The sequence below is a fragment of the Mya arenaria genome, chromosome 3 (genome assembly GCF_026914265.1).
Source record: "Mya arenaria isolate MELC-2E11 chromosome 3, ASM2691426v1".
Lineage (NCBI taxonomy): Eukaryota > Metazoa > Mollusca > Bivalvia > Myida > Myidae > Mya > Mya arenaria.
In genome coordinates this window covers 18,574,860-18,599,426 of record NC_069124.1, presented here as the reverse complement: position 1 = coordinate 18,599,426, position 24,567 = coordinate 18,574,860, and the positions used below count along the sequence as shown (strand labels likewise).

The following is a 24,567-nucleotide window of genomic DNA, read 5'->3' as shown; positions in this document are numbered from 1 at the left end:
GCCACTGGCGCTTTCATTCAAGGGAACGTTTCAAATGTATTACATGCAGACCTTGCCACTGGCGCTTTCATTCAAGGGAACGTTTCAAATGTATTACATGCAGACCTTGCCACTGGCGCTTTCATTCAAGCGAACGTTTCTAATGTATTACATGCAGACCTTGCCACTGGCGCTTTCATTCAAGGGAACGTTTCTAATGTATTACATGCAGACCTTGCCACTGGCGCTTTCATTCAAGGGAACGTTTCAAATGTATTACATGCAGACCTTGCCGCTGGCGCTTTCATTCAAGTGAACGTTTCAAATGTATTACATGCAGACCTTGCCACTGGCGCTTTCATTCATGGGAACGTTTCTAATGTATTACATGCAGACCTTGCCACTGGCGTTTTCATTCAAGTGAACGTTTCTAATGTATTACATGCAGACCTTGCCACTGGCGCTTTCATTCATGGGAACGTTTCTAATGTATTACATGCAGACCTTGTCCCTAGCGCTTTCATTCATGGGAACGTTTCTAATGTATTACATGCAGACCTTGCCACTGGCGCTTTCATTCATGGGAACGTTTCTAATGTATTACATGCAGACCTTGCCACTGGCGCTTTCATTCAAGGAACGTTTCTAATGTATTACATGCAGACCTTGCCACTGGCGCTTTCATTCAAGGGAACGTTTCAAATGTATTACATGCAGACCTTGCCACTGGCGCTTTCATTCAAGTGAACGTTTCTAATGTATTACATGCAGACCTTGTCCCTAGCGCTTTCATTCATGGGAACGTTTCTAATGTATTACATGCAGACCTCGCCACTGGCGCTTTCATTCAAGTGAACGTTTCTAATGTATTACATGCAGACCTTGCCACTGGCGCTTTCATTCAAGGGAACGTTTCTAATGTATTACATGCAGACCTTGCCACTGGCGTTTTCATTCAAGGGAACGTTTCTAATGTATTACATGCAGACCTCGCCACTGGCGCTTTCATTTAAGGAACGTTTCTAATGTATTACATGCAGACCTTGCCACTGGCGCTTTCATTCAAGGGAACGTTTCTAATGTATTACATGCAGACCTCGCCACTGGCGCTTTCATTCAAGGGAACGTTTCTAATGTATTACATGCAGATCTCGCCACTGGCGCTTTCATTCAAGGGAACGTTTCTAATGTATTACATGCAGACCTTGCCACTGGCGCTTTCATTCAAGGGAACGTTTCTAATGTATTACATGCAGACCTTGCCGCTGGTGCTTTCATTCAAGGGAACGTTTCTTTTTAACAAAGCATTATCATACAAACCTAGTCATTTGTGCTTTCGTTCTAGTGAATATGTTAATGATTTAATATTTAGGCCAAGTTATAGACACGTTCATGTAAGAACATGTTTCAAATGTTTTACATGTATACTCATTGGCAAGGGATGTTTCAAATATTTCAAATGTAGACCACTGGCACATTCTTTTTAAACGAATAGTTTTAAAGTGTCATCATATAGACCGAATCGTTAGCTTTTCCGTCCTGGTGAATGTTTTTTTTAAAAAAAATACACATAGACCTTGCCATTGGCACTTTCTTCTTAAACGAATATTTCAAATTGCTATCATAAAGATCAATCATTGGCTCTTCATGCCATAGTCATTGGAACTGTATATAGTGCTGGGGCTTGTTTGATTACCGCATTTTTCCTTTTAGCTTCTTTGGCAGCTGATTGGTTTACGAATGATTTGAAAATGATTAAAACATGCATAATAACCTTTGTTCAATTAATGTTTAATCAGAAAAAAATGGAAGATTTTAAGCTTTTATATTCAATTATACCTGTTCTTTTGATTTCCCTATGGACGGCAACATCATTTTCTCTGTTTTCTCTTGCCCCCACCCCCCTCCCCCTTTAAGGACCTTCAGAGCTCCACGTGATGGAAAGGCATTTGGAATTTATTTCCTTGGGCTTCTTCAATATAAGCCTGATATAGTTTGGACCAATCTCTAAGATAGACACGTTGGTAAAAAATAGAATTCATCATTTATGATTGCCGCTAGGACAAGCGGTGTTTAAATCCTTTTGGAGATACCAACATTATTACCCTAAAAAGAATGGAATGTGACCCGAACCAGTGGAGTAGCTAGACGTATTTGTATTTAATCTCAGACATTTTTTATGGATCCAGGCTCTCATGTTAACTATTTGTTACCTTGTTGCTTCTGGTGGTCAAGGATAACCCGTGAAAGTGCAAGCACTTATTTCCAACGGGCCCTTTGTTTTTGCTGAAGGGATAGCACGCCGAAGAGACAGTGGTGGGATACAAGGAAGTCCGGCTCTTTTCGGAGATATCCCTTGGTTCTTTTACGTACTTAGCATTAAGCACCGATACAAGGGGCACAGCTTTTATGCGCACAGGGATTGAACTCACGACCTCCCGCTCCGTAGGCGGACGCCTTAACCATTAGGCCACGGAGACGGTTCAAACGTTATCCATGATCACATAGTTAATTTTCAGTAATCGACCATTCACTTAATAACAACCATGTTGCTAGAAGAACAATTGTTTGTTTCAATGTAATATCGTGATATATGAAGTCAGCGGATGAGTACCGAAAGTAAAGCAAAGGAAAGGTAATCTTTAGCATGTTTCTCACATTTCTAGATAATATACCTTGCTAGAGCGCGATTTTCTTCAGTTCACTTACTATTACCTATATGTTATTGTTGGGGCCAAAAAAATTAAATATTGATCAACTGTCATTCATTTCTTCCTAAGAAATTAAACAACATTTTAAAGTGTATATACTAAGTTAAAATATATGCAATGCCTGTTTAATAAATACATTTATCATCGAATCCAGATAAATTATAATAGCAGCAATATACTTTGATAAGCCCTAAGGGTTTGGCTAAAAAAAACTACCGTATAATATGCAGTACCGGAGAAACCTCACATTTGTTGGCCTCAATGTAGGCATATGACTGCACTTGTCTTGAAGGACCTAGATGCACTAACATGTGTAATCACTGGATGCAATAATTTGTTTGTATAAACATGACCACGGACATATGGGATAAAAAGTTTAAAACGTTAAACACTGTGTTCGTGTGTTTGTGCTTCCGAGTTCTTCAAAGGAAGTGTAGGTATGTGTTTATTGGTTCTGTTTTATTACCTTAAAAAAATCAGATTTATTGGGCAAGGGATGGAAACAGTCTTGGATACATTCTTATCATGTTTATGATGATATCTATTTTCAACATTCCTGACAGATAGTACCACATATGCTTCGGTATGCTACAGTCTACTTAAGATTCGAATCTTCTTTCATTCATATACACTTTTCGCACATTTCATAGAAATAGCCAAACGCCATTCAGCAAAGAATTACCATTATGGTAATCATAGATGTATTTAAAAAATTATAAACAATAATATCAGTGGACAGAAGCGAAAAACGGAAGACAGAATAATAAAATAATTCTCGAATAAATGTCAATCAAGACACTGTTGATGAGTTATAATTTGAGAACGAACATCTAACACTTAGGTTTTGTTTTGTCCCTTCATGCATTTATACAATTTATTATTTTTACGAAAAGTGTTATATATAACTGTCATTTAAACCTGGCGATGATATATTTTCTATCTGGCTCTCACAGTCACTGCTCATGCGTGTAAGTGTGCATGGTACGAGATCTGTCATCTTTTTTGTCCATCCCCTGGCTCTTACAACCCACCCTTCTCACCTCTCTATCCACCCTCCTAGTTCTACTCCACACTTTTCATTCATCTCTTCTCTAGCTTCTCTCTCCCAATCCTCTTCCTAATCTTTCTGATCCCTCTTCTCATCCTCCATCCATTTCTGCACTTAATTGCAGACGAGATAGGAAATATTATAAAATGTGGACCACAAAGATAAAGAAGGATTCCTAAAAATTGCGGACGATCAAAACATACATGTAGTAGAATACTCTGTAAAAAGATACTTATTTGTATTGTGCTCGTTATTATGATTGAACAAGTACTTGAAACAGGTTCGTCGTCGTCAGCTAAGTCGTCCTAAACTGAAGCCTTTAGGTTTGGATATGTCTCAAAAAGATATAACCGTTATAGAATAGATTGACATGAAAGTTAGAACACACTATCAGGCTTTTAAAGCCCATCTATATGCGCATGTGTAGCAAACCCATAACTTAATTTTGTCATATTTTGTCCTAAGAAGCCGTTATAAATAAATGTATTGCTGACCAGTGTAGTTAGCCAATCACATGGAAATCTCTTCCCATGGTAATTCCAACGGTAGCTTATATGAGTAATAATTATTCCAATCCTAACAACATAAAAAACAACAACTTTTATATTTGTTCCACATATAAGCTATCTCATACTTCAACAGACGAAATGCAATAACAGAATATGTTCACTGTGCAATACAGACAAAAGACAATGGATGTATATTCAACATGCATTCAACATTAACATAAATAATTAAAAATAAAAAAATAACTTTCTATATGTTATTTTTACATGCCTTAAGGTTCATTATTAAAAAATAACCTTTCAAACAACAACAAAATAAATAAAAGCAATATATACAAAGTGTTTTTAATAAATGTTTTGCAATACTTACCATCTATAAGCATTGCAATATAGTAATGCACAGAACTATCATAAATATATTATGCCACGTATGAAAAATGCTTTCTTACAGAGAACAAAACTGGCATATCACTTATAGTTTGGCATGTTCATTTTTTTGTTTCTAATTTCATAAGGCAGACCAACCTTAAAAAATCATTAACTGCCAGAATTCACAGACTTCGAAAATAGTTGTATGTTTACTTCACATGTTCGTTTTAATTATTGCTACATTTTGCACTTTCTGCCATCTTGTATTTATATCAATTTACATTGCTAACACAGGGCCGACGTCGGCGGTGCTGCATGCACCTAAATAGCTGATTTAAGTCAAAATTATAAGTTTAGTATATTATTGCCCTTGTAACAAAACCTCTCGGCACGTACTGCATCATTCGGAACTCCTCGGCCATTTTTATCGAAAACAACATCGAATGTATTTGGACGGTTTGCATACTCAAAAAGCGATACGTCCGCTGCAAGTAGATCGCGTAGTAATTTTATTTAGCAGTTAATCTTTAGGACTTAACTCTTGGAAATCTTAATTTTGTTTGCATTTAAACACTTCACTGGCAATCAATTCAATCTTAGATCAATAAATACAACTCTAAAACACTACATTTAATTAACGATATAATTCAAAAATTGAAGAACTACTTCAACTTATGTATTGGCATACATCCAAGGTTATTTCGATAAAAAGGCCGAGGCGAACGGTACTGCATTCATCTGACTTAAATGTTCATAACGGAGACTCAGAAATAGAAATCGCATCAAATTATTGAATCTAGAATGGAATGTAAAAAACAACAACAATAACTGACCAGGCATATAAGGCATTTTAAATAAGGAACAGTATATGAGAAAACTCAACCAGAGTATTTGCCAATTTTAAAATGCAGGTCTATCATACGCTTATTACAATATTAAGGATCAAGTAGCACTAACTTTATGGCTTTCATATCGAGATGTGAAGATGGGCAAGCATACCAAGAGAATAACGTTTATGTACAGCATGTAATACGTTAGAAGATAAATATCACTTTTTATTTGAATGACCCTTGTATGAAAACATACGATTTAAATATATAAAGAAATACAGAGACGGACCAAGCATGTACAAACCTGTTGATTTGTTAAAATCTGACATGCAAACATGTTAGAAAGGTCTACATATATCCAATATATTTTAAATAAGAAAGACTCATACTCAATTTTAGATAAAAAATAAATGAAAAAGTTGTGTTTGTTGCGATAATATCCATTTAACCTTGAACATGCATACTCAGTATTGTTTATAGTTGTATGGTTACCATAGTTACCATAAGTGTGTTGGGTGGGTTGTGTAAGCTTATTTATACTCGCACTCGGGCCTTGCCCATTCGGCGAGTGCTCCTTTAAGATTGTTAGTCATTTTAGGTTTTTGGAGCATAGAGCACAGACAGAATGTAACCCTGGTTAGAGCTACCCTGGTTCTTTAACGTGCACCAGTGTATAGCACTGTCACACGGGACCCCCATTTAACGTTCCTCCCGGAAGCCGATTAGTTGTTTTTAGTGATGCGACGGGGATCTAACCTGCGACCCCTGGATTGATAGTCAAGTGTGTTACCTCAAGACCACGGATCCGCCACATAAGTGTGTTATACGTTAGTTATACTTTTATTCCGTACACGTCATAAGTACCCACATATTCGTTTTATGGCCCCTATCAGTGTTGACTATAAATAACAAATGTTACTGCGTGTAAAACGGTCTATTTTAGGGCTAATTAATTCTCATTCATCAGAGGTTTGATACGCAAAGCATCATCACTCTGGTGATCGAGAATTGGGGTAATTATTTTGGACCAAGATCATAAAAATCTCAACCAATATTATCTATGCATGTTTTGGTATAATTTAATAAAAATTTAAAGTATGTGCTGAGTTTTGTATTTGATTTGAACACATTCTAAATAAAACGATGTCTGTTTTAAATACTACCACAGAGACTTCCTTTACTAATAATGTATATACCATTGTAATATATTGATACTTATTCATTGTTAATGATTACAAAATCCAATTAAGTAGTGTTAAAAGATAATATGATAAATTAGTTCAATGCAGTGATTCAATGATTGAACGAATTGATACATTTATGAATGAATTATTGTTTTACCAAAAAAATAACAGAAATGAGATTTGATGAAAAAGTCACATTTATTGTTCCTTACAAAACTCGACGACATCCATTGATTCACAGATAGTTTAGTTAAGATTTGTTTATTAGTTTTAATTTTTTAAATCAATCATAAAGTTTAATCACTAAAAAATTATCACACACCTCCATTTTATATCGTGTGCTTAGTATTAGCATTTTGTTAGTAAAACAATCGTCAGTATACCAAAAAGTCAAATGTTTTCATGCTAAACACGTGTCTTTTGTTGCAGATTGTTGATATATGTCAATCAATTCTAAAATAAATAAAAACAAAAAAACGTTCTGAATTATTTTAATATAAGAATATAATAGAAATACCACTTCCTTGGTTCTGAAAATAGTTTTCCTAAAATGTGGTCTTTGAAGTCTGAAATATACCCGGAAACGCACCTAGGCGCTTATTCAAATTAAAATTGTCCCCGACCACCCTAAAGCGACGGACCTTTACATGTACTTTGGCTACAATACATACTGGTATATCATGTCCTTGATGTAATACATCCATGTTTTTATTGTCACTATGCAATGTACATTTTGTACACTGTGAAACGTTCCTAAATGCGCCTGACACGGTCCCGAAACTGACACCAGATGGTCACACGATAAAGGAAATATTACGTTTCGGCTCTGTGTAAAACCATCGGTACAATCGTGATGGTGTCTGAAGTAATGACATGACTGCCGTTGGAGTATGTCAAGCTCCGGCAGCAACTTCGTGAGCGGTTGCTAGATTTTTGCATGCCAAAAAATTGCCGTACTTTGCGAAGTTTTTTTTCGTGTTTAATGATTCGTGTTCGATGTCCATTTTGCCCTTCGTAATGCCATCGTGAGGGCATGTTGTCAATTCGTGTCTTCTTCATCTTTACTTCATGTCATGAACGGTGTCATCAGGCATTTTCTCCTCATAAACTCAATTCTATAAAAACAAGAAGCGGTCCGATTGTCTTAGGAAGGCAACCCAACTATCTGAAGCCCCTGCAATGCAGTCGTGTGGCCATCATGTAGCCATCGTATTATAGAACGATGACATCCAGATGTGACCATGGTGTCGGCAAAAACAACCGAATTTGAGTTAGTCAAGCGTTTCCCATTTGTCATGTAACTTGGATATATAAAAGGCCAGCCTAAGATCATATACCTCAGTGTCCGCTCGGTTAGCACAATCGGTAGAGCGTTGGACTGTGAATCGGACAACCCGGGTTCGGTTCCTGGGCGGACCAGGTCACTTCTGTTGTGATTGGTTATGAAATTCTTCCTACGACCATTCGCACTATACCACTGCCACTGACATGTTCAGATGTTGTCAGTTCCTTGCAGAGGTGAAGGCACCTAGTAGTGGTTAACCGCCTGATAGTCTGCCCAGGATAGGTGTGCGGTAGTTAAACTGTCACTCTGGGACCCTTCAATGTCCTCACGCCGGGACCCGGAGTATAAACTACTAACACCACCATTTAGCTCAGACCATTTAACCAAATTACATTAAACCAAGCTACTTGTAGCTCCCTTACCAGCGTTCGGCATTAAAAGGGTTGTACTGTGAAAAACGGTGTACTCAGTACTGGTGCAGCCCATGAAACTTGTATCCCGTGTATCGGTGCTTTACACAACACGTTAAACAAACCAAGATGTCTTTTCACAAAGAGCTATGGGAATTGCACACATGTCTTTTGAATCTATCGCTCTGTTTCTCCGAGTCTTACCTTGTTTGGCTTTCACTGCGAATTGCAGTCACTTCTACCTTATGTCACCTATGGCATTTAAAACACATATCAAGTCGTGATGCGTCACAGTGGGATTTAGCCACAATGCAGCCAATATGTTGGGGCAGACCTTAATCTCCTTTATCGGCCCTGAGCAACTCTACAGAGCAGAGACGTGTTTAACTCCCAAAGCCTCAATCACAATTAACCACAATTTACTTCTCGCAGAATGACACACTTCGATGACGAGACAACTAGGAAAAAGAAGGCAGGGTTGCCTTTTTGACGCACCTAAGAGAACATCATAAGCAACTCTTACAGGTAAAATTATCTTATTTCACTTTGTCAGTTCTTGCTATTAGCCTTTCTCGCATTCGACAAATGTACTTTTCTTGTTTTGCTTTTTACTTTCCATGGTAGGGGCAAACAGAGGCGAAAGAGTAAACCAATGTATATGTGGGTCAGGAAAATGTTGTCTGACCAAAGAAGAGAATGCTATGGCCAGTACAGCACTCTACTAAATGAGCTGGAGACAGAATATGAGAAAGCCTTCTACACATACACAATACTTCCCACGGGCCTTTTACGTTGAGGTCATGCGAAGAGTAGAAGGCAGAAGAGAGAAAAATGACGCATGGTATAGAAAGACTATCCCTCCTAGTCTCAGGCTGTCCATCAGTCTACGACACCTGGCCTGCGGTGTCAACTATCCAAGGCTGTCCTACAACTTTGGAAATGCTCTGAACACTATCTCCCACATTTATAAACGAAGTATGCGATGCCGCCAAAGCCAAGTTCGGTGCTGAGGTGATCCAGTGCCCTATCACAACTGAGCAGTTTGAGCAGAGATGGTGTAACTTTTGGCTCCACACTTCCGCTCTAGATATATGGCAAGCATGTGGCGGTCACTTGTACTGTACTATACTAGACTACGGTCAACCTTAAATGCAACAGAAATTGTGTACTTGGAAACTTAGCTCTAAGTATAGAAAAAAACAAGGGCTTCTACTCCATTGTCCGCTTGGCCCTGGTCGAAGTTAACTAACATTTCTCAGGATTGATTTCGGCTTTGATGGTACAAGCAACGATGCCAGTATCTAAACTAGGTCAGAACTGAAGGAAGGTCTGGAGAGTCCGAACAGCAATCTCCCCGAAAAGGAGTCTCTACCTGGTGATAAAGTTCTTTTCCCATACTTCATAGTATAGGAAAATGCTTTTTGGACGAATGATTTATAAATCGGGAGGTCACGGGATGCCTCCGTGACCAAGTTCGAACGTATCGTACTTTAAATACGACGTCGTGTAGCCATCGTGTGGCCTTCGTGTGTCGTACTTCATAAAAAGTCGTGTGGTCTTCGTGTGTTGTTCGGGTGTCACCGTTTGACCTTTTGTATGTAGTGTACTTGCTTGACTGATGATTGGCTGTCGGAAAAGTTCGGGGCTAATTTCAAAATTCCAATTCAGGGTGCCCATTTCGGGGCATTGTGACACCTGCATCAACAAAATCAACTGGTTCCAAGTGTCTTTGTTGTCGGTTTACGCAGATTGGTTTGCAATTCATAATAAAGATAACGGTCTAAATGCTATTTAACAAGGAGAATGTCGTTACATTTAGGTCTTGTCTATAGACAAGTTGCACCGTACGTGCAAGCAAGCTTCCCTTTTTATATTTCACATGCATCAATATAGTACTTTAATGTCGGCATGTATTTGAAATTTTCTCACAGAGGGCAGGATGAGTACCCGGATACCCGCGGGTCGGGTACATTTTCGCGGGTAATGTTTTGTACTTCGTATACATTGTTACTGTCGTCTGCTGGGTGTCTCTTCTACATGTTTTTTTTTCAAAGATCACCCCCATTCCATGTGAGAGAGTTCTCATTTGATCGGAAATATTCCAAATTGTACTTGTTTGTTTGTTTGTTGACTTGCTTCAAGTCTTCCAATGTCTGGATTTGACAGCGAATTGCTGTCACCTCTATCTCAAGTTTGTTTCAAACAAAGTGGTTACCTCTCCTCTGATTTTAAAAAGGTATTTATACCCTTTTAAGTAGCAGTACTTTTGAAAGGAATTATTAAAAAATCCCTCCTTTCTTTTTTAAGGGAGGATAAATTTAACTGCAATGGTAAATTAACTAAATTTACCAAGACTAATCAATATTAATTTGCATGGCGAGACTAGAAGAGCTATGTTTTCTGTTTTTAAGCTCAAGAAAGTTATTTAGGCATTGATCTTCAATTACAGTTATTTGATAGTATGATCGCACGATGGGCCTGAAGCTTTGGGTTGTGAGGACAATCATAGTCTCTGGTGAATCAGTTTCATTTAAAATTCTGTAAGTTGGTATTGAAATGTAAGCAAATTACATCGTCAGTAATGGTACATGTTGAAATTGGGCACTTTCCAATGGACTTGAAAGTATTTTCCAGAATGCTTTATTCCTTGTGTTAATTAGTAAATTGTAAAAATGATAAGAGTGCCTCTATCTTGCTTCTATAGGCTTTCATACAAGCTGCATGCAGATGGTCATTCGGAAAACCTCGACCAGTATCAAATAGAATTGACGATCCTATCACGAAGCTTGCTGGAGATGGCCGAGAATGCATGTACACGTGTAAATTAAAAATACCTAAAAAAATATCAAAAAGCGTCGACATTTTGGAATTGATCGACACCAACGTTTTCTACGAAATTGTTGATAAAATTCATCATTTGTTTCAATGTTCATAATTTGATATTGATTGTATATATTCCTCCACATTTTAACAGGTATCCTTTTGTGTATACATTTGAGGGATCATTCTCAACTTCAGATAAAAATGTTCTTACAAAAGTTATCTTTGTTTTAAAAATGTCATGCTTGGATTTTATATAGTTATATAAACGGGTCAACTTTATCTATTTTATTATTTTTATATATTTTCAAAATTTAAAATCAATCATGTTCTACGAGTATAGCTGTGTACTTATCTGCATAACAGCTGAAGCGTCATAAACTTACTTTAATTATGTTTGTTTCCGATGCTTTGTCGGTAATATTATCATCATGGTATTTATTTTCATTGTGTTTCAGGCTTTCTCTATTTTTTTTACCGTTCAAATGTTAAATGTACTGTTTTGATTGTTTTTAGTCAATAACTTTTCGCCCCTCTTAAATATTTCATACGTATTAAAGGTTTAAAAGTCGGAGGTTAATTTATTTACCAAATTATGTTATATGTTTATTGTCTCTGTCTGACATGTAATTCTCATATTGGTTCCAATGTGTAATGAGTGCATTACAGAGTATAAAATAACAAAATGCTTTAAATACTTTCGATTGAATTAGAGTATAATACTGCATCATTGTTAACACATTCTCGTACCCCAGAGTGGTGATGCTATGCATACCGCGTACTTTATCATTATCAACCCTCTGACGAATGATCGAGATTGTCTTAACATAGATGCGGTTGAAATTCTGAACTACAGTCTGCTTTTTCTATTCATCTTTTTGTATATACCTTGCATTTGTTTTGTTTTTTGTTTTTTTCACTTTGTATTGTTTTATGACAACTCAAATGTTCAATTATGGGCCTTGGGAGTAGTTGAATTTCTGTGTCAGGCTCATTCTACAGCATGAACTGTGTATACGGGTATTTGACGATCGGCTGGGAACCCGGGTCCAACATTTCCACCCGTCATAACTAAATATCGCTTTCAATTTCCAACCTAGTATGTTCATACCCTACAACTACTTCTACAGTAACTGCCATTACTGCTACTGCCACTTCCACTTCCACTGCCACTGCCACTGCCCACTGCCACTGCCACTGCCCACTGCCACCACAACCACTACCACTGATTTTTTTAGATGGCTTGACTAGTTACAGTTCACCAATGGTTATTTAGATCCCGAAATAGTGGTAGTAATTTGGGGATTAGGGTCTGGTTTTAGGGGTGTGGCATAATCATGCATTCTGCCCATTTGGAGCTACATAGGGCCCCGCACAAGCTACGCACCTGCTTGAACTGTTGAGTGTTGCTTTGCGAACATTACAACAGCAAAATATGTTCAGTTACACCGTAAAATGTGCAGTCGATGTGAAAGGTTAGATTTCTAAATTTATCTTGTTTACTTATTTTTAGAGTAAAAATCTGTGCTATAGTTAAGTTCATTTTTGCTTTATACTTTAACTAGGTTACGTATTTTGCCCCGTTCACTCGACCATTGCATTAACTGCAATGTTTATGTTAATGAATACAGGTCATAAATTCTACGATAATTTTCGTATGCAAACTACTAGACAATTAATAGTTATTGATACAGTTTATGGATGTTTGTATTGGATTTATCCGTCAGGTTTGATAGCAAATAGGTAAACACATGAAAAAACGATTGTGGTGCAGATATTTATTGGTAAAATCTACTTTCAGGAGGAATTCTGGCCAAGATATGAGCCCAACAGAATCAAAATAACACAGAGGCTCTGTGTTCCAATATTGGTATACAGTGTTGGTATTGGTAATGGAGGCATATAGATTTCTCACTGGATCATTTCTTTAGTTCTATTCAAGGCCCTGGTGTGTGTAGTTCACTGAATAGGACAAAAATATTTAAATTTATTGACAACTCTGGACAAGTCATGAAACTTCTAAGAGCAACTTTGGAGAAATATGCATGGATTTTACTATTGTGTTAATTCTTTTATCAATGCATACACATAGATCAGCATTTATCATTTAGTTGTGACCATTTATCGCTCATCCAAGATGGCAAAAGAAAATAATGGCACTGGATCTAAAGAACATAGTGTCCATTACAAAGTTGACGATCAGGAAGTCATTCGGATGGATTCAATTTCCTCTAACTCTCCATGTCGACAGCAACAGCAGTCAGGGTGGCTCAACTTGCCAAGGCTATTTGAGCGGTCTGGAAGTTGGTGGCCAAGTCCAACATTTGATTCTAGTATTCTTGAAAAAGCCCAGTGGAACACATACTTTCCTCAAACACGTAGGAGGTTCCAGTATGCTTTGTTTTACATCTTTGCTGCTTGTGTTGTTTGGACAATATATTTCGGATTTACGAAGGAATATTCAGATCACTGGCCCAACTTTTTGATTGGAACAGTTGTTCTTTTATGCTTGATCGGAGTTGTAATAGGTTTTACATACACAAAATATTATCAGAGGTTCTACCTTGCAACATCAGTCATAGTTTCCATCATAATATATGCTGGTATAATTCTTTCTATGGTGGTTTATACCAAATCAGACCTTTCAACCATAGGATCATTTACAGCAACTATTGAAATTTTACTTATGATGTACAGTGTGATTCCAATGCCCCTCTTCTTGACTATTGCAATGGGTGGTTGCTATTCCATTGTTCTTGAAGTGTTGACTGCAAGGCAGAATATGTATATGCAAGCCCCAGTATTTATTGCAGGGAAAATACTCCTTCATTTTTGCATACATCTCATGGGTGTGCACATCTTTATCATGAGACAAGTTCGCCAAAGAAGCACATTCTGGAAAATTGGACAGTCTGCAATTGCAAGGCAAGACCTTGAAGTTGAGCGAGAAATCAGGGAAAAGATGATCCATTCACTCATGCCTCCATCAGTAGCTTCTGAAGTGATAAAAACCAGGGCAGATGGCGCAGATAAAGATGATGAACCCAACGAGGTTCCTACTAAAAAACGAGGATCCAAGGGAAAAGTTCCAACCAAAGGCCAGATGATATTCAGGACATTCAACATGAACAAAATGGACAATGTTAGCATACTGTTTGCGGATATTGTAGGTTTCACCAAAATGAGCTCAAACAAAACTGCGGAAGTTCTTGTAGGTCAGCTGAATGACTTGTTCGGAAGATTTGATGATCTCTGTACAAGATCAGGGTGTGAAAAAATCAGTACTTTGGGAGACTGCTATTACTGTGTATCCGGTTGTCCTGAGCCTAAGGTAGATCATGCAAAATGCTGCGTGGAAATGGGACTCGGAATGATCGCAGCAATCATTAAATTTGATGAAGACAATAATGAGCAGGTGAACATGAGGGTAGGAGTGCACACGGGAACAGTTCTCTGCGGTATAGTAGGGACACGGAGGTTCAAATTTGATGTGTGGTCGAATGACGTAACCCTCGCGAATGAGATGGAGTCATCCGGTAAGCCTGGCTGCGTTCACATCTCCGAACACACCCTTGGGTTTCTGGACGATGAGTATGAAGTAGAGGCAGGAGAGGAAGTGGAAGGTTGGTACAATTATTTTTTTTCATTGTGATATTACATGTAGTAATATAGTCACAGTGTTTTTCCTTAGACTCCGAAAGAGAAACTTAATTATTGAAACAAAATCATCCACATGTATCTGCAATCCTGACTCCTTCAGAAATTCAATCCATTCTACTGACTTGCATATTATATAATAATTATTATTTTTTGTTTTAATGACATTCAGGAAAATCTTTGAAGACTTGGAGAAAGAAAAATCTTATAATGTAGAAGTAATTACAGTTTAACAATGCATACTGTTTTGTGTGTAAATTATAAAAACATTTATGCATTATTGATGAATATTATTGGTAAAATCAATTAGATAGATATTGCTATATTGATTCCCTCATTAGATGTGTATATTCATTTACCAGCAAAAATATAAACTTATCGCCACACTTTTAATAAAATAATTTTTGTAACAAATATGGGTTTGAAAAGCAGCTATTGTTTGTTCTTTTATTCTGGCCCCAATTTCTCGAAACATCTTAAGCTTAACAGGCTTAAGTCGCTTATTTCAATTACCTTAAATACATACTTATAATGGTTTTTGATAGATAAAAAATGGTTTCTTCTAATTAGCATACAGATTTTTCTTATATATTTTCTAAAACCACTTAAAGCTGTAAATATAACACATATTATAGAACAGCAAAAATAGTAAGTTTAGCTTAATCCTGTTATAAGGGACTTAAGAAGTTTCGAGAAATCCGGGCCAGGTGTTCATTAAAAAGGATGTTTATGCTGCTGCTGTTTTTCAACAAAAGTTTAAAGATCATACTAAGATGCATTCTAACAAACATATCCTAAAGAATGTATTCTTTTATAGCTATATAATCGCCGGTATATAGCTATAAGTTTTCTTATGATTTACTTCAATCTTATTACTCTTATATCCCAGTCTTTGGTATCAGAGTAAATCATAAGAAACTGATAAATAAAGTTTTAGTGACTTTGACTTATATATATCAGTTAATCTTTACTTGAAAGCCAGATTTTCTTCATGAATAAGCTATTTTCAAGGGGTTTAAATTATTAATCTTTGCCTTATTTTATTTCAGCTAATATGTTTCCATTTGGAGCCTTTTATCTTTTAAGTGAAAAATACCGATTGCAAAGATATTTAAAGATAAAGTGCTACATTTTATTCAGTTTACTAAATATGAATGTTGACAGTTATCCAAACAGATGATCATTTTTCAAAATTGTACGTTTAACAAAAGGAAGTATTCATGATACAAAACGCCTTAAAGTAATAGGGAAAGTAACTGAAACTTACGAGATATTTAACTAGACAATTTTGTTGGAACAGTGGATAAATAGCTAGTGCTGGTGAACTGGCTGTTTAAATATATTGTAATTAAGCATCCATTGTATCTTTCATTAAATCTTGGGGAATTAATTGTACATTTACGTATAAGGCCTAAAAAAAATACATTTGGTTCGGGTTACCCGACCCTACCTACGGAATAGGCGCAGACCCTACCGTTTTTATAGTCAGTTTGAAAAAAAATAATTTTTTTTTTGCTTTTTATTTTTTTGTCTTTCAATATATAGAAGATAACTTTAACACCATTCTCCAATGATGGAAATGACATTCTTATATAAAGCCTAATACAAAAAAAAATAAAAAAAAATAAAAAGCCTACCTACCCTACCTATTTTTGAAAAGGATGTAACCCTAACCAAACAATTTTTTTTTAGGCCTAAGTAATTGTATTAGTTGACCATCCTGGTATTGTTGTCCTGGTTTTCTATCTTATTAACAATCATGCTTTAATAGTTTTCAGTGGTCAAAATTAGTCTGCAATCCTTGCAAAATATAATTGGTAAAATGTTTTTCTGGATGGCCCATAATTTGGATTTCATATATCAGGGCTTATTAGTGATTACAGTAATAGTGATGAAAAAGTCTGAGATGTTCATCCAAAGTTCTAATCTCAATAACTGAGTTATTGCTTCATTTAAGTTTCGGACTTAAACACCCAATATTGGCTGTAAATTTTCCACAGAAGTAATCTCTTGGGTTGGCCATTTTTTCCAAGGGTTAATTTAAAATAAAAAGTTTGACTTAAAATTCCTGAGTGACTGGCCAGCTCGTATCTCCTTAGTGACTGGCCACCTCGTATTAAACCCTTTATTATTTCCCTTCTTTGAAACTCTAGTAAGAAGTATTTTGCAGTAATTTAAGATGGCTGTAGGAACTGTACAAGAATTCTTGGTAATGTTGTAAATAGGGCACTTACGCATTTCCTTGTCTCCAAAATGAAGTTTAATTCTAAGCTTGTATCATCAAAAAACTCTTTAGCTTGTATGTTTTTCAAAGAAAGTTACGGTTACATAATTGTTACATCATCGGAGCCAAAACAAAACTTCATTAATAAGTCATTACATTCAAATGAAACTTGGTACACATGTTGCTGGTGGCAATATGCATACATGTTCTGTAAAACATTTAGGCCTATAACTGAGGGTTTAATAAAAGCTGAATTAAATTGCCTCTTTTTGACAACTAAAACTTCCACTTGGCCATAGTTAAAACAGAATTTGAAATATTCAAATGAAACATGGTACACCTATTGTCAGATACAATAAGCACTGTGATCTATAGCAAGGCCCATAACTCTGACTTTAATCATCAGGGCTTCCATTAATTATTATAATTGTCCAGTTATGCCCATGTTTGCAATAACAACAACAATAGAAGAGGGTTTGGCCTGCGCTCTGAAGCACTCTTGTTTTATACCATTCAGGATTGCATTTCAGGAGTCAATATATACATACAGTGTAGGTCTGCACTCGTATGATAATGATATAACATCGAGATATCATAAATTAATATACATGTGGCAAATCTAAATATTCTTCTTGTTCATCACAATGTCCTATAAAACGTTGAGGGTTTATAATCATTCAAGCCTTATGTTTCATGGTTCGCATTTGTCACTCTTGTCACATTTAACCTTAAAATGGTGAAAACAAGCAATGTTTCAGATATCAGGTAAGATAAACAACACTTCCAACAAAGAATTAATCACATTACTTTCACACATGTTCTCACCATACATGCTCATATATTTTTACATTGCACATGTTTTGTCGTAAATTATATCATACAAAAAAATCTATAACAGTACTATTAACAATCCTATTTCATATCAATGCATCGGCATACAGGGGCAGTCCAGGATTTGACGTAAGAGGGGGCGCAAATTGTGGGGGTGTAATTTGGGGGACTCAAAACGGGTGGTCAGCTGAAAGTGCACCCTCTCTCATGAAAAGACAGAAAAATCATTGAAATAGATAAGGCAGTAATAATGATGATGTGGGCGGTTATGGGGCCTCTCCTCAAAAACAAATTGACAAATATCAGCCTAAATCTTAAATGGCATATGTTGGTGTATTTATGCTCATCTTTTTCTGTCATTAAAAGGATATGCTTCTATATCTGTTACTCCATAATCTTTTAAATGTCTCTTTCTGCACTTAATATGGTTCGCCATAAAATAATAGCAGGCCTGTTTAACCCACTATGTTGTTGATATATTTCAAAGCTCTATTGAGACTCATAAATATTTCCTGAAAAATATGCAGAGGACATATTCAATTCAGAAATGATAATGGTTTAAAAATGTAAATGTTTATAACTATTTATGTAATAAATTTAAATAAACCATTTTGTTCTTGATTCCATATGGATCAGCTAGTGTCTATATCGTTTTTAGTGGTTTCATTGATTGATTGAAATTGTTATGAATGAGTTTATACTGAAGATCTTCTTTCATTTGATTATAATAGGATTGGAAATGTACTGGAAACTCCTTCCTGTCAGCATTCACTTAGGCCAAAAAAAATACATTTGGTTTGGGTTACCCGACCTTACCTATGGAAAAGGCGCCAACCCTACCATTTTTATAGCCAGTTTGAAAAAAAAATGAAAAACTAAAAAAACAAAACAACCTTAAATGCTTACTCAGAAGATTACTTTAACACCATTCCGCAATGATGAAAAAGAAATTCTTATATAAACCTAATAAAAAAACCTACCTATTTTTGAAAAGGATGTAACCCTAACCAAACAAATTTTTTAGGCCTTAGAGTACATATTATATGGGCCCATCCAAAGTCTCAAAAAGAGTGTTTTTTCTTAAAAATTGGAATCCTATTATATAAATTTCCACTCTTAGCAAGTCAACTAGTATATAATTTAATGTTTAAATGGTGTCTTATTCTCTTAATTTATTTTAAAGGCAGGATCTGAAAGGCATTAATAAAGTTTGCTTTGTTTCAAATATACCAGTGTGTTTTTTTTCACTTTTCAGGGAATGTTTGGCTACATAGAAGTCAAATAATTTTGCAAGCCCAGCAGATTATGAGATATTTAACTGTGCAAAGCTTAAACTTTAAAAGTTTGACCATTGGAATTATTTCCAAACTGGCCATTATAGTTAAAATAACTTTTCATTACTTTCTGTATTAAACTATTAGGTGATGAACTTTTACCCTTTGACTGCATGGTCAAGACCATCTTTCATTGAGGTTTGAATGAATAATGGAATTTGCTTGTTTGTTATGTAATACTGAGTATAGTTTATCTGTTTTTATGATGGCTACTTTCAAAGAATGAATTCTGTATTATTTCCTCAAGAGTTAGGCCTAAAAAAAAAATATGTCTGTTTCCTGTAACATGCTGAAAAAAAGATGGGTCGGTAGGTAGGGATTTTTTTTTTTTTTTTTTTAAATGTCAGAATGATCCAATATTCAAGTTTATTTCAGGTGATTTATTTTAATAAGAATTCAGTGTGATATATAAATTCAATCTTTCTGCCACTTATAAGCTAAAACTGCTAGCTTGACAGCCATCAAAGCATAAAATACATCATCATTGTAATAAATCAAGACTAAGTGATTTTTTCACATCTATATATAGGTGAAGCTTGACAAAGAAACAGCATTGTTTATCAGTTATTTTTAGCCATGGTACATGTATTTCAGTTGTAGAATGCATCCTGTTGAAGGGCAAGCCATGGGTTCGACTCCCAGCGGTGGCAACATTATGTGCAATTTTGAGCATTGTCAGTATGTTCACCAGGGAAGCAGTTCATCTTTAGACTTTGCAAATATAACCCAGTGAAAGAGTGAATCAAAGAACATTTAGACAATTTATTTTTGGCAAATGTTTTAAACAAAACTTTCAAAATGCATACATTTTCTAATAATAAAACATGATATTATTGCACAGACTATTTTAAGATAGACTGTGTAATAATATCAAGTTGTATTACAATTAAATGTACATGCCAACTATTATAAAATAAAATGTTACAACAAGAACAGGCAAGAATCTCCACAAAACATTATTTTATATAAATCAATACTTCGATTGATAAATGACTAGAATCAATGACTAAACCATTTAACTCTTAGAGGCTGTCAGAATTGTACAGATCTTTGGGACCAGTGTAGACCCATGGTCTACGCTGTTCACTGCTTGGACACTTAAACCTTACCTGCTGACTCGACAGCGAACAGTGTAAAATAACAGATTGGACTGGAATATGTTTAAATAGACTAGAATCAGTATTAAAAAGCTTGGACTGACTAATAAAAAGTAATACCATTTTCTTTTTTAAACAGTAAAACAGCAAAACTAGTACACGTACAGTACCTTAAATAGTTTCCACAACTTATTTTTTTTAACAATTTTCAGTGTTTTAAAAAGATCTGCTGTATTAGATCCACTAGTACTAGCTGTTCATTCTGTAAAAATCTCAAGCACGATAATCAATGTAACTTTCAATAGAATATCTTTTTGTTTTTTCCTTTTCTGGACTTGACTGGACTACGGGGGTTAAAACATTCCCAGAGTCAAAACTTGGTAAAATATGTTCTGACTCTGACGAACATATTATTTAGTTAATGCATCTTCGTTATGTAATCCAGTGCATCCTTGTCAAATTCCAATATGCACCAGCGATTGTTTAGTTGCAACGACATCTTTCTTACTTTAACTTTCACTTTCAGGTTTATCTTTTTTTCCGGAAGTAAACAAAAACATTTAACGTTCCTATTGCCAGTATTGCAACATCGTATTTTTCATAAATGGCAAAACCATAACAGTTTTGTTATAGAACCACGGACCTATAAACCAGGTCCGTGATAGAACTAAACTATAACACTGACAACGATCTACGTAGTTCTCCTTTCACTTTCATTAAAATTGACAGGAAGTAAGCGTGCACCTGTTTTCCGTGATTTTTAGATCATGTGGTATGAAAAATGTTTATTTTTCTGTTAACTCATTAAAAACTTATAAGAATTTTTTTTAATTAACTGGAGATATAATAAAAATAACTTAAAATAAATGAACAAAATATATCCTAGCATTGTTGTTTTTCAAAACCATTGCACTTAGCGAAAAAGCGGAAGGTATCCGTTAATTTGCATAATGGGCGGAGTTAATATTACGTCATTGAGTTTGAGTGCTGCTAATTGACAAGGTTACCGATCAGATTCCAGATCGATAATCACTTGTCACTTCGGGTGTAAATTGCTCTTGCGGGTTAAACAAACATTCAGATCATGCATTGAGGCTCCTTTCAGATGATACCGACTCTCACACCGAAATATCCCGTGTCAAAACTGATGCATATTACAAATGGATGATGCGTTGATTTCGGGTCATTTACGATTCCCGTGCGTCAAAACCCGGGAGCTCGGGTCAATTGAAAGCCCTGCAGTTTAATGTCACAGCCATTAAGGTTTTTGCCATTGTTTCAACTTGCCAAACCGGAAACGTTTGTAACTATGCAACGATTCGGACACTACCAAAATATTTAAATTATCGTTGTCATCATAGGCCAGAGATCGCTAAAAATCTGACTTTTCGAATTTTGGAGCATAAAAAAATTGCGGTCGGCGGTAAAAAATTACGGTCGGTCGGGTTACAGGAAACAGACATATTTTTTTTTTAGGCCTAATTATTAAGTACTTAATTAACATAATAGCAAGATAGTGTCATGTTATTACAGCCGTTGTCAAAATTAGCACATTTAACCCACTTTATTTAAATAGCAAAATAGTATTGTGTAATTACAGTGGCGGTTAAAATTAGCATAAACCCACAGACCTTGCGCTGGTAAAACATGGGCCATGGGCGATAAATTAATGTTAAAGGACAAAATATAATGTTGACCACTAAACTATTTCAAATGGTTGTTCATTGACATTGGACACATCATTTTAATTGTACTGGATTGAAAAGAAAAAACAACAACATAGGTTACCTAAGACTTATATAAATGAAATGTTTTAAATTTTAGGCTTTTTCAATTTTTTTGAAGATTTATTACTTTATTTCAGCTAGAAATTTCTTATAAAAAATTTCTCTCATGATTTTAAGAATGAAATAACGAAACTGTGCTATTGTTTATATAATTATTGGAAGACTGTTCTGAACATTATACATGCATTTTCAGAGAAATATTTTATTATCTGATTTAGTCTTTATTACATACAATGTGGAACTTGTAAGGTGTTACCTTTCCAATCAAGTAAACTGTCAGACAGTGAAACTGTAAACCATTGTCTTTCAAAACATATGTAATCTGGAACCATCAATCATGTTGGAGCAAAAAAGAGCTAATTATAGTGTTTTGTAAATGATGAAGCTGAGTGAATGATTGAATAGCTGTAGGTGTTGTTGGGAATGGAAAAGAGCTTTTGTGAGAGTTTTGACCCCATTCCCATGCTTAAACATATACTTTATTCGCCAAAATAAAATTTGAATGCCTTCTTTCTATTTTGAGAAAAGAAACAATTTGAGACAAAATGCTTCTTTTTTGAGAAAAATATGAGCATAACCATTGTGATTTGGTATAAAAGAATCGGTACATTCTTGAAAAAACTAGCTTATAACAGTATTTTTTCTTTTCTGTCTGTTTTATAAATCATTCTTTTCATGTCTTGCCAAGGTGAGAATTCTCAATTTTAGACAATATGGTCCATTCTTCCCTATCCGAAAGGCATGGCCCCCTTGAAGGTTTCCCAATGTGATCGAATAAAACACTGCTAACATACTAGCAGATTTTTTGTGAACCCCCCTAAAAATGTCTAAGTGAGTTTTTCATGATTCTTATTGCAGCAAATATATATGCCTAAATTTCACAGAAATGCACCATTTGAGACTGCGCGCGGAAACACATAGTCAAATCCTGGATATTGAACTTGCCATAAAGTAGAATTTCATTGACAGTCATATTTGACTTGCCAAAGAACAGAATTTCATTGACAGTTGAATGAACTTGCCATAAAGTAGAACAGAATTTCATTGACAGTCATATTGGACTTGCCATTGAGTGGAATTTCATTGGCAGTCATATTGGACTTGCCATAGAGTGGAATTTCATTGGCAGTCATATTGGACTTGCCATAGAGTGGAATTTCATTGGCAGTCATATTGGACTTGCCATAGAGTGGAATTTCATTGACAGTCATATTGGACTTGCCATAGAGTGGAATTTCATTGACAGTCATATTGGACTTGCCATAGAGTAGAATTTCATTGACAGTCATATTGGACTTGCTTAGATTCAAGGCTGTTCAAACTTGTACATCTGTGGTGGTTTTGTGGTCGTTTGGGTGTCTCTCAGAGTGAACGGAGTGAATGTCCGCTTATCTATAGTATCAATGACATGTTGCATCACTGAATGTACTTTTCAGGGCTCTCACTAGGCTGAAATTTTTGGGAGAAGTGACTTCTCCCTTCAGTCAATTTAGGGAGAAGTGGGGAGACTTTAGGGAGAAGTGATACTTTTCGTAACACTTGATACAAAAACTATGCCATAACACACACCTAAGTTTATATTCACATTCAAATTAATTGCTATAACTATCTAAAATGTTCACAAATAATGTATAATTTTTGGCTCAGCAAAAGTGTATTTGTCAATGTCACATAGTTTATCTCCAAATAGCATCTAAAATGAATCAAAATCCAAGACAGCTAAGGATTTGAAACAATCAAAATGACCTTATAAATGAACTGTCAATATAGTAGGGGGACGAATCTTATTTTGGTACGTTCGGGATGGGTACGAATGTCACATTCAGCTATGCTGTTATATATTTGTCTCTGGCTAAATTATATTCAATATGCTGACATTTAAGAATCAAATGACATTTAAATCACTGTTCTTGATGAAAATTTCACCAATACATAATGGGAGGTTGAGAAATTAACTCGGAAAATTGTTGTGACAAAATGGCGATCTCGCCGATTTTTTAAAGTCATAAACAGGAGAAAAATACTGTAAGTAAACACTAACATAAATAAAAAGAAGAAGATATTTTTGTGTTTACAAATCATTTTTTATCATTTCATTTTAACATGTCACTAAAACCAATCAAATATTCGTCGATACGTCATGTTATTGATTTTCTTAGCGCCACCTTGCCGATGGCCCGAGATGGCTATGACCGTCTGCTTCAAAAGCAACAATGTTTAAAATGTCTTGCATTGTTTGTTCAATACATATATCAATTACTTTTTAACTTCTTTAATGCTTGACAAGATTTTTCATAATTATGTCGCCTTTTCAATCTGATTAAAACGAACTTATATCATTTGATCAGGGACTTCTCAATGTACATTCTGATTGGTTGACCATCAATAGCTCCGCCTACTGGCGATGTTTTGGTAATTGGATGACAAGGCACAATTATCGGATTAGGAGATTATCTAATTTTATGAATGGCTAACTGCGGTGTTTTGACTAATGT

General features: G+C 35.5%; 1 protein-coding gene across 7 annotated transcripts in view; it reads left to right on the top strand.

Moving 5' to 3' along the window:
* Positions 1-2,980: 2,980 nt before the first annotated feature.
* The window catches only part of LOC128227031 (adenylate cyclase type 9-like), a 68,635-nt gene continuing 47,048 nt past the window's right edge, over positions 2,981-24,567 (top strand). For 3 of the 7 annotated variants that reach the window (XR_008259757.1, XM_052937206.1, XM_052937201.1), the window contains exon 1: positions 12,781-14,765. Coding sequence is in view for 6 of the 7 variants with exons in the window: in XM_052937206.1 (XP_052793166.1) it covers positions 13,280-14,765 (1,486 nt within the window). In the remaining variant the exon portion in view is untranslated. The other 4 variants (XM_052937202.1, XM_052937203.1, XM_052937204.1 and 1 more) reach the window with 4 other exon arrangements.